This window comes from Vanacampus margaritifer, chromosome 1, assembly GCF_051991255.1.
Source record: "Vanacampus margaritifer isolate UIUO_Vmar chromosome 1, RoL_Vmar_1.0, whole genome shotgun sequence".
Lineage (NCBI taxonomy): Eukaryota > Metazoa > Chordata > Actinopteri > Syngnathiformes > Syngnathidae > Vanacampus > Vanacampus margaritifer.
Genome location: NC_135432.1, coordinates 11,740,785 through 11,752,748, shown reverse-complemented (window position 1 = coordinate 11,752,748; position 11,964 = coordinate 11,740,785). Strand labels below are relative to the sequence as shown.

At 37.8% G+C, this 11,964-nt stretch overlaps 1 protein-coding gene across 1 annotated transcript; it reads left to right on the top strand.

The window, feature by feature from the left end:
- Window positions 1-1,147: 1,147 nt before the first annotated feature.
- On the top strand, window positions 1,148-11,290 carry slc26a10 (solute carrier family 26 member 10). Its single transcript, XM_077575280.1, has 18 exons — window positions 1,148-1,591; window positions 3,971-4,081; window positions 4,159-4,316; window positions 4,408-4,572; window positions 4,804-4,956; window positions 6,035-6,117; window positions 6,194-6,341; window positions 6,408-6,521; window positions 7,770-7,847; window positions 7,926-8,021; window positions 8,333-8,439; window positions 8,734-8,803; window positions 9,118-9,300; window positions 9,992-10,046; window positions 10,285-10,373; window positions 10,448-10,502; window positions 10,611-10,717; window positions 10,796-11,290. The coding sequence occupies exons 1-18, from the start codon at window positions 1,324-1,326 to the stop codon at window positions 10,832-10,834; spliced, it is 2,079 nt and encodes a 692-aa protein (XP_077431406.1). The 5' UTR covers window positions 1,148-1,323; the 3' UTR covers window positions 10,835-11,290.
- The last annotated feature ends 674 nt before the right edge of the window (window positions 11,291-11,964 follow it).

Genomic DNA, 11,964 nt, shown 5'->3' with positions numbered 1-11,964 from the left:
GGACACCCCAACAGCTTGGAATATGAAAATACTGTTTGTGGCTAGCATCTCACCTGTGATGGATCTATGTATATAGGCATTTAAAATGAGGAGAAAAGCACGTCTTTATCAGTCAAATTAACAGTTGGGGGAATCCTCATCTCAACCACTTACATGTCGCCCGGTATGTTATACTGGTGCCTATACGAGGTGACACCTATGGACAATTTAGACACACATCAAACTCAAGTCCCGGGGGTAAGATCAGGGCTGTCACATCACATTATGTGGGCCATTAAAGCAAATTAAGTGTGTCTAGTTCATGTTTCTTGTCTCAGTGTTTTATTATTTTCATTGGGGCAGAAAAAAATTGACCTAAAATTGCAATTATTCTTCACTAACAGATATTTGAATTTTCCTCCATCAAATCTCTTGTTAAAGGTCCCTGCCCTTTCCCTGTGTTCACACATTATTTTTTATTATTATTATTTCAAGATCTATGCATTTCATCCATTGTGTATGATAGCCAATAAATTATTGTTTTATTATTTATTTAGTTTATTTATTATTATTATTTAATCAATATTCAAGTATCCACTGACTCAACTCAAATTCATGTGATGCTGCATCGTGACAGCCAGTGCATCCTGGAGTTAAAAAGGAAAGAAAAAAAGAACCGTGAATATGTGGTGGTCCGCCGTATTTTCATGGCATAATTTTCCTTGACTTCTGATTTCAAATACATTTTTTTGTTATCAATATATTCATCCATCCATTCTCTGCACTGCTAAACCTTAATTGCAGGTAGGCCTACATTTGTACATCCGAGGTGACAGTTATGATTTTACATTCTTAATGGTAAATACTACAATGTGGCCTGAGTTTGATGCCCTAGAGCCTTTCATGAATCTAATATGGTTTGGGAATGTGGGAGAAAGCATAAAAAAACACTATGTAGGAAGGAACCACTTTTGCATCATTGTCAACTGATGTAGCCTATTTAATGTCAGTACAGTGTTGTACATTTGAAATCAGTTGGGCAATAGGACCCAGAGGATTTGGCCGCCTGACAACCTTATGACAACCTGCAGCAGCTCACCTTTTGTGTGTGTGTGTGTGTCTCCAACCTCCACTTGAGAAAAAGTCAAGAGTGAAAAAAAAAAGTGAGCGTGTCATTGCCTGGCAGGAAATCGTCTAGGCAGCAGGGGCTGACTTTGCTATAAAAGTCATGAAGCAATCCACGCGTGTGCGCCCTCATTAGACGGGACACGAGCGGTCATCTGGTTACCTCGTCATTTCCCCCGCCCCGACCCCGGCACCCACCTGCTGCACTTTCAGGACAACATGAGCGCTTCGGTGGCCGTGTACCGGAGCATCTTCACCGAGGACCGCTTCAAACAGGCCTACGGGTCCGAGGAGGACAACACCAGTGGAAATCTGCGGCTGTGGGACAAGCTTGCCGGGAGGTGCAGGTGTTCACGGCGGGCCTGCCTCCACCTGCTCCGTCAGAGAGTTCCCATTTTCAACTGGCTGCCCAGATACAGCTTTAAGAAATGCTTTTTAGGAGACACTATCGCGGGGCTGACTGTTGGCGTTCTTCACATCCCACAAGGTCAGTCATCATACGTCACCAACGTTCAATAAGACGCTTATTGTCATGCGAATAAAAAAAGACGTTTTCAACAAAAAATCTTTTTCAGATAATATAAAAAAGATACAGTAGAAAAAAAATGTTACAGAAAATAAAGAATACATTTTTTTAAAGTCAGAAGAGTAGCCTACTTGGCACATACAGTATTAAAAGTACACAGTAAAGTCTAAATTTAACTCCCATAGTGTTAAATTTAACACTTTCCCTGAGTTGATATAGTTCTCACCAGTTCCGAGTTCAATTTGCATTTCCAAAAGTGTAAAAATTTAACTCACTGGTAGAGTGAAATTACAACACCTATAGTGTTATTATTTGACACATAAAAGTGAACTTTTTACACTTTAAAGTGATATCTACTTTCACCTATCAGTGTTATTTTTTCACATTATCAGTGTCATTTTTTAACACTTAAAAGTGTTATTTACTTTAATCTTTAGGCATTAATTTCTCACAGTTTTGTTGTTACTTTTAACCACGAAGTGTTATATTCATTCCTTCAATTCCCTTAATTTCTAACAGTTTTAGTGTTACTTCTTGACAAGTTTTTATTTTCCAACCCAAATGGAGAAAGTGGGACTCGAACCTAGTACCTAGCACTTGGCAACAACACCAACAAGTACGCCACGAGATCGTACATGTTCGTTGCCGCAAAATGTTTTCTTGTAGGCCTGGTTCCCGCACGTCTCATGGTAAATACGAATTGCCGGTATGACAAAATATCCACTTCGTTTTTAGTTTTACAGAAAAATAATGAACATAAATTACACTAATCATGAAAATCCAGAAACCTTTTGTTTTATGTCTCACATGCTTTTTCTACGTTAACTCATGAACAAAATAATTTAAGAACTCATTCATCCTTAATTTATTAAACCGAATAATCCAGATCTAGAGTTGTCTTTAAAATCCAGGGACGTAACTGCCTTGCATGAGAAAAGAGCCCGGATGCATAAGGTAACTCAGGCTGGAGTCAATTAGTTTGTCTCGCTGAAATAACACCACCCACAGAGCTTTTTCTTGTCTGTGAGTGTTCAAATAACAGCCAAATCAACACCCAGTAACTCAAAATAATTAACACTAGATTTTTAACTCAATTTAACACTACAGAATTTGCTGTGTAGCAATATTTGCCTACTTGAATTACTATTACTGTTAATAGTAGAAGCACTGTTATATAAAAAGGCTAAATACATTTTTGAAATTATGTTGTGACTAGTTATATAGTTTACATCCGTTTTCTACATAACTTTTCCTCATAGGGTCACGTGTGAGTGGAAGCCTCATCCCAGCTGACTTTGGGTAAAAACTGGAATGGTTTTCAGCCAATCCCAGTTGCCAAATAATAATAATAATTTTAAAAAAGATAATTTGCACCGAAGGACAGTTTTGAGTCTTCAGTGAACCTAACACACACGTTTTTAGAAACGTGAGAGGAACCCATCTTTTAACCATCAACCTCAGAATTTTGAGGCAGACATGCTAGCCACTTGACCATCGTCCTGTCATGGTTAATCGTATTTTTGTTTTTTTCAATGCAGTAATTTATTATATTTTTTGTATGTGTTATATACTGGACTAGTGGTTAGCTCGTCCACCTCACAGTTATGAAGTTTGGGCTTTCAATCATGAAAGTTAGATGAACTGAAGACTCTCAATTTAGTGTGAATTTGTCAATGCTGATGTCTATGTGTGCCGGCTCCTGCTATTGGCTGGCGACCAGTCCGTGTTGTACCAGGATAGGCTCTCGCTCACTTGTGAGTCGTGACCTTAATGGATGAATACATTTTATATTCCTTTTTTTTTTTTCAGGAGAGCTCAGTATTGTTCATTCGATTTGACATCATCATTGCTCTCCTTTTTTTTAAAAAACAAATAAATTAAAACAATTTAATAAATGTTTTTTTTTTTTTTAAATATATATACATATATATACATATACACACATATATATATATATATATTTTTTTTTTGTATGTGGGTGAGTATGTGTATGTGCGTGTGTGTGTGCGTGCGTGCGTGCGAGCGCGTGTGTATTCATCAGTTCACCTAAAGCCCATTAAAAAAAATCCCATACTAATAATATAATATAATAATAAATTGCCAAATGCAGAAACATCAATGTGAGTTATCACGATGATTTTTTTATTCAAAGCAATAACACTACTACTACTGCAACAACTTATTGTTGCACATATTTATAATTACATTAAAATAATATTGAAATGTGGTTTAGTTCTTTACTAGAAATGAATCATATTAAGTGTTTCGTTTTTAAAGGACTTTTTGGGAGGGATATTCTGCAAATAAAAACTTGAATTTGAATTGTTCTCTCCAACACAGGGATGGCTTTTGCACTACTCACATCTGTAGCACCGATATTTGGTCTGTACACATCCTTCTTCCCTGTGGTCCTCTATATGATTTTTGGAACCGGTCGCCATGTCTCCACAGGTACAGTACATTTTCAAAGTAAAAATACTTATTAGCCATATTGTGTCACCGTCACTGAGGTCAAGGACTTCTCGCAGGTACGTTTGCTGTGGTGAGTCTCATGACTGGCTCTGTCGTGGAGCAACTGGTCCCCAGACCTCTGCAGTTGAACTCCAGCTCGCCTGAAGGGGCCGATTTTGAGCTCCAGAAGATCAGCGTGGCCTCAGCTGTAGCACTTCTCTCGGGAATTATCATGGTAAGGCGGTGTGAGGAAGAATTGTCTGTGGATCATCATAATCCAAGTGGATTATTATTATTATTATTATTATTATTGTTTTGTGTTCCAGCTCTGTATGTTTGGACTTCAATTGGGCTTCCTCTCCACCTATCTGTCAGAGCCAATTGTTAAAGCTTTCACCAGCGGCGCTGCCTTCCATGTCACCAGCTCACAGCTGCAAAGCATGCTGGGGCTTCGCCTCACCCGATACACGGGGACTTTCTCTCTCTTCAAGGTGATCAGAGCTTTTTACAGTGAGACACTGGTAGTCAGTAAGGGCAAATAAAGGGCAGTGGCTCCTTCTAGAATGCTCAAAGATATTGGGGTGTTAATGTACCCTCTACTTCAAGTGATACAGAATAACAACATTGGGAGAAAGTTGGGGAAATACCAGATTTTGCCCTTCGGGCATTATAAATGTGTTCTAGATTGTGATTGGCTGCCGCTCAGCAATTTCTGTGTTCAGACTTTGGGGTCCGTGATGGAGAACCTGCCTCAGACGAACACGGCGGAATTGCTGATCTCCTTGGTGTGTTTGGCGGTGCTGGTCCCAGTGAAAGAGATCAATACGCGCTACCGGCAGCGCCTGCGTACGCCCATCCCGGTGGAGATCCTCACGGTCAGTTGCCGTTAGTTTCATAGTGTTCAGGTGTCCGATCTTAAAAGTTCACTTCATATGTTTGTTTTTTGCTTCTTCTTTCTTGCGTGCTTCATGTTTCTTGCTAAATGGGTTTGTTACTTTCATTTTGCCAGAAAATTGGCACCACATTTGCAACATTTCTTTAACTCATTCACTCCCAGGCATTTTCACTGAAGCAATCCCCTTCACTCCCAGCTGTTTTACTGGATTTTGACAGATTTTGCAAGGCCCACAGAATATTGTGTTCTATTGCTATAAAAACATGGAACCTACCAAAAGAAAGATTAGAGTCTCTCATCAGGAAAAAAATATATTTCTATCTATTTCTGTTTTGCAGCAATTAGCATTAGAACATAGCCAAGTTTCATCATTATTCCCAAATCTATTTAGAAATGTGAGTAATAGAGCTTTTTTCAACAATGCCCTGGTTCGTCTCTTTTGCTCTGCTGCCACCTGCTGGCCGCTTATGTAATAACTACAATTTCTTCAACCAATCTTTGCAGTTGAGAGGTCGCATCAAAGCCTTCTGTATGCTCTAGCATAACAAAAACAAAAAAAAATGTATAAATACAAGATGTTGGGACACTTAAAACATTTAAAATAGAATGTATTTATACGTTTTTGGGAGCAAATTAGTTTAATTTTAGCAAATATTTTAATACAGTCATTGTTTTCACTAAAGCCCTTGAAATGAATTGAATGATAGCGTTGAATGCTTGAAAGTATTTTGTTGCCACTATTTTTCAATTGGAAGTCATATGTAATGTAAGTGAGCAACTGCACTCGTCACAGAGGCTATTTACAAAGTACTAAGGTTGAATATACAAGCATAAACTAAACTGCAAAGCTCTATTGTCATTCGTTGTGTAATGGATGATAAATAAAAGACAGTCAATAGACGGAATTGACAGGACAAAAATATGAATAGTAAGAGAGTTGTCCTTTGTACAGTATGTAACCCAAAACATATTTTTTCTTCTGCAAGATTTAAAAATTGTAAATAATAATAAATAATTTGTAAACAGGGAATTAACTATTTTTGTGTGTGTTTCTGTAGGTGATTATTGCCACCGGTGTGGCCTATGCTTTCTCTCTGGACTCCATTTATGACATTGAGATTGTTGGCCACATTCCAGCAGGGTAATTGTTCAGTCGTACAAATCACTAGCAGCACCAACAATGTTGTTAAACTTGTATCTTCCCCCCCCCCCCCTAGATTCCCAAGGCCGCAGTTGCCTGCCCTTCACACATTTCCTGACATTGCTGGGGACACCATCGCCATCACGTTTGTTGGCTACGCTGTGTCTGTCTCACTGGCAATGATCTATGCTGACAAGCATCGATATTCCATCCATCCGAACCAGGTGAAGCCTGGAAATATTTTCTGAAGCTTCTTACCAGTCTTCTAACTTGAAAGCTTGTTTTTACAGGAGCTGCTGGCTCATGGTATCTCCAACACAGTGTCTTCCTTTTTCACATGTTTCCCAAGTTCTGCCACCCTTGCCACCACAAACATACTGGAAAGTGCCGGGGGATTCACACAGGTAGGTTATAAATAGGACTAAAATTCATGTCACGGTATAAATTGAATCCCTTCACGGTAACGTAATATAAACACAAGTGTAAATCTTATAATGTAAGTATTTTTGGAAGGATTATATAGTCGCTTAGCAAAGCTAAGTTGATGAAAAATGTATACATTAAAAAAGCAATTGTCTATAACTGTGTGTTATTATTGTTATTCAAAAAGTTTTTTTTTTTTAAAGTTCCTTTTACATATCTCACATCCATTAAGGTCCAGAGCTGTCTCGGCAGCTCAGAATTTTAACTCCCTGGTAGTGCTCTCTGGAGGGTGTGGGTTCGATTCTTCATCTTATGACTGTTAACATACAGTATGCATGTCAGTTTTTGCCAATTCATATTTACCACATTGGTTCATAGAAGAAATGTTCCTATTTAAAAATTTGAGCAGAGAAAAAGCATGAAAATGTTACGGATGCGTATTGCATTCACTTGAAAAAAAAAAACAACTCCTGTTTTTCTGACTCATTTTTTGGGGGAGTATTTTTTTTTTCATTTTCTATTTTTTGGAACATTTTTTTCTGTTTTCTGTTTCAGATTTTTTTTCTTCTTCCGAAAAACAGGCTAAAAAAATATTTTAAAAAAGCAGGGGGGAAATTTTTCAGAAAAACAGAGCTGGTGTTCTGTTTTTTGGAGTTTTTTTCCTTCTTTTTTTTACCTCTGAACTTCAAGTGACTTGTTGCAGACTCGCTAATAGCGGAAGCAGACACTTTCCCGCATACCTCCATATGCAATAAGATGGTCACGTTTACTTACTGGCTCTCAATAAAGGAATGAATGTGTATACTATATTGCGGTTTGTTCTCTAATCTCTGAGTAAAAATCCTTTTAAAAATATTTAAAAAAAAATATTCAGAAAACAGAAAAAATGTTTAAAAAAACTGAAAAATAAATATTTTTTAAAACAGGGAAAAAATTCCTCAGAAAAACAGAAACAAAATTATTCAGAAAAACAGAGGATTTAAAAAGAAAAAAAATAGGGGGAAAAATTCAATAAAACAGAAAAAAATCTCAAAAAAACAAAGCTCCCCCCAAAAATTTGTCAGAAAAACAGGACTTTTTTTTTCCAAGTGAATGCAATACGCTTCCGTAAAATTTATTATTATTATTATTATAATTATTATTATTTTTGTTGTTATCATTATAGCACATCACCTTGGTTACGTTTGGACTTTCAGTTAATGATGTATGTTGTGTGTTTGTTTTTGCAGTTCTCCGGCTTGTTTACCAGTCTCGTTGTACTAATTGTTCTGCTGCTTATCGGACCCCTGTTCCATTTCCTACCTAAGGTGTGTTGATGTGCACTATCAAAGGCGAAAGTGCACAGACAAACTTCACATCGTTGTGCTTTGTTTGTTTGTCCACAGGCAGTCCTGGCATGCATCAACGTGACCAGCCTGAGGCAAATGTTCCTGCAGTTCCAGGACTTACCGGAACTGTGGAGGATCAGCAAAATTGACTTTGTAAGGCCGCAGAAGGGTGAAGGACTAAAAGTTATTGGATCTATTCTGGAATGTAATCCCCAGGCATGACAAGACTCCCGTGAGCGGGGATTGAAGATGGCTAATTAGTTCCCTTGTTACCATTCGATCAGCAACTGATTTCAAATGCACAGCTAATTGGTCTTTTTTTTTATTATTTTGGATTGAAGGGTCGGTCATCTTAGAGTTAAGAAACATGAACAAAATCTGCCCAAAACTTCCTATTACTCTGGCGTCTAATGATGCAAAATGTGTGAAGGTATTATTTAAGAATGAATATTGAATGTATGCAGATAGTTTGGGTGGTGACCTGGCTGTCTGTTGTGGTTCTCAACGTGGATCTTGGCTTAGCCATCGGGGTGGTGTTCTCAATGATGACTGTAATCTGCCGCACGCAAAGGTATGTTTTTTTTTTTCATCATTAATATTAATACCTTCTCAAATTTTTTGGGGAAATTTTCTGCACATCGTAATCTTATAACATCCAATCAAAGAGCCTTTTTTTTCTTCGTTGGTGGAAGTCTGTATTCTTTACACTGACATTAAGCAGCACTTTTGTATTGGCTCTTTTTTTTTTTAGATTTAGTTGCGCCTGATGTACATAGTTATGTGGCTGGATAATAAAATGATTAAGCTTACTTAATGTCTGTCAGGCATGTTGATTGCATCCTCTGAACCATGGTTCATTCATCAGGGCTGGTTGCTCCGTGCTCGGCCGGGCCAGCAACACAGAAATTTACAGACCTCTGGAGAATCATAGTAAGGTGAGAGGATGCCAAAATACCGGAACTTTCATCTTAAAGTCCCTGTAACGCGAAAATGGATATCTTGTCTTCGAAATTTGACACACCACAGAGATGAGTGTTGTTAACAACCCTGACAAATTTCAATGATTGAAACAAATCAGCAAGACATCAATTATCTTCAAATATGTGTTTTGTATTTAGAAACAAATCTTTGAATTCACTTTACAGGGATTTTAAGCATAAATCCAGGCCGATGTTTTGTTTTATGATATTTCAGTCAACAGTATGTATATATATTTTAGAAAGTAAATGTTTTCTTTTGTTCCGGTCAGTGTTACGAGGTGCCAGGGATGAAGATCCTGACCTACAACGGGCCTGTTTACTATGGAAACCGGAGCTTCTTTAGGGCGGAGATGAGTCGGCTGTTGGACCTGACGCCGGAGAGGATCCGCAGTCGAGAAAAGGCCAGAAAAGCTCTGGAGAAGCGTGAAAGAGAGACCAATGTCAACACAGTGGTACGTCTTGCTGCACTCAGCCAATCTCCACAGTCAAAAATGTACACTGAAACGGGGAGTTTCCAATAAAAATAATAATAAAAACAAATAGAGAATTTTAGGATTTGACCGTAGTACATGAGTCATCTTTGAATCTCAGTTTTTTTTTTTTTTTTTGGTGTGTGTGTGTGTGTGTGTGTGTGTGTGTGTGTGTGTGCAAAAAAAAAAAATAAAATAAAAATAAAAAATATATATATATAAAAAAAGGGAGAACAATGATGATGACATGTCAAATGATCAATACTGAGCTCTCCCCCAAAAAAAAAAATAAATAAAAAAAAAAAAATCTTTGAATCTCTGGCCACATCTCGTGCCGCTAATTTGATGTACAAGAAACAACGACGGCTGTGGAAAAGGGGGCAGCCATTTTAAGCACACTTCATCTCCCCCCAAAAATAACACTTACAATATAAAACAATACCATTTAGTGTTATAGTAACACTACATTACGGATAAGGTGGTGCCTCACTAGGGTACAAGGTAACAGGACAGCACATTTATCATGTACCTGTATTTTTGTACCTGATTTATTGTTTTTTTTTGTGTTTTTTTTGTTGTTTTGTTTTTGGGGCGGGGGGGGGGGGGGGTTGCAACATGCTGAAACTGTGTAATGTAGGGTAATTTCACATTTCTGGCTTTTGTCATTCTTTAGGATAGAGGCATTGCAAATGCATCTTTTTCTTCAGAAAATGAATTCTTTCAATCTGGTAAGTTGTGACATTCAGTACACTATGCATGCCACAGACCTGGGGCGGGGTTGGGTCGCACTATGTTTATGTTTAATGACCTTGTCTAGTCAAGTCTTTCCATAAGTACATTTGCATACAGATCCATGTTCACTAATGTACAGTATATGTGTGAAATTCTGCTATGTTTTCATTTTAAAGATCTGATCACAGGATTCAATTGTGACATTCCTGTACATTTTTGGGTTGTTGTCTGTAGAAACACCCGAGCATGAGGTCCAGGCTGTACTGATTGACTGCAGTAGCGTAATATTTGTTGATGTTGCAGGAGCGAGACTCTTTACTCAGGTTAGTGTGCAAAAGCAACATAAACGACTCTTGGCGATGTCATAAGCCAACAAATGATTCGTGTTGATTTGCAGATGTGCATTGAATGCCAGAAAGTTGGAGTTCATGTGTTTTTGTCCAGTTGTAATGGTAAGACATTTTTGCATGATTTGTTTTCATAAATGTTATTACTGAGTTTACATGAGATAACTTTGCATCATAGAAAATCATTTCTGATTTTGACCTTTGTTCTCCCAGAGGGTGTTTTAAAGATCCTCACATCAAGCGGCCTCATGAACTACATGAACCCTCAGCATATTTTCGTCACTGTACATGATGCTGTGATGTACATTCAGCAGCAAAAGGTACAATACAAAGCAGCATCATCCACATATTGGATTTAAACGTGTTTTAAATGCTTAAACTATTGCCGTTCGTTGTAGGAAAAACATTCAGACAACACCACGACTGTTTGGGTGTGAGACGGACGCGCAGTGACGAAGGCTCCTGTTCCTCATTTTGGTGTTTAGGAAAGAAATAGAACAATCAATGGGTGCATGTTACATGTAGTTGTGTTTCTAAGAAGCAGTAGCCTGTTGTAGCATTTTTTTGAGGCTTTTCCAGTGTTACCTATTTTATATAAGCAAAGCATTGTCATGCCATTTATGCTGGATTTTTAATAGAATATTATTTGTTTGCAATCCAACGACAAATATACAGAAAAGTGCACTGAACTGTTAAGATACTTTGTATATTTATATATTTTATACGTGCTTGAATATGAGCATGAGTACAGGACATGTCATGAAATACTTTTTGGTATTGGTCTGCAACTGTCCGCCAGTGGCTGTTTTTAAAACAATTTAAAACAAATATATCGCTATTCAAGGATTATGAGACTATGTTTTATTAAAAGAAGTGATGGGTTTCTTTACCAATATATAGTCTTTGTTTTTGTGTGTGTTTTCTAACATTTTATTACAGGTTGGGAATGTGAAGAATGCCAGGCTCTTGGTTAATAACACGAGACAAGATGAAAAGTTGATGAAAAACAGACAGACTACTTCACCACAATATCCGGATGATTGTTACACAGAAAGCCGGGGGGGGGGGGGGGGGGGGGCAAGCTGTGCAGTGCTTCCATTGTAGGAAACATTTCGATCAAGGCAATTTATTGAAAAGGCTACCTAAACATTACCTTTTTGATATGCTGCCCTCTAGCGGTCAAAATAGATATGTCCTCACACAGCATTTAACCTTGACTTAATAATATAACTATCAAACCAGGACAGAAAAGACAAAAACCTAATTATGTTCTTGCTTGATGTTAGACAGCCAAGTTCTTTTTTTCCGTGCATATTTCAAAGAAGCCTCTAGACATTGTACCCTGTGGATTTTCCCTTTTAAGCTCAAGGAGTGTTTCACTAATTGGCTGGAAGTAGACCACTCCTATTAGAGCTTGGTACACAAGGTTCTGGCCAACTATTTTCTCGCCAGATTCTACGGGCAGACCTACTAACCAGCTCTACATTTTAAACAAACCACTGCAAACACACGAACATGCTCATTTGTTTGCTCTGTATCAGACTTTTATTTCCATAGAAATAACGTT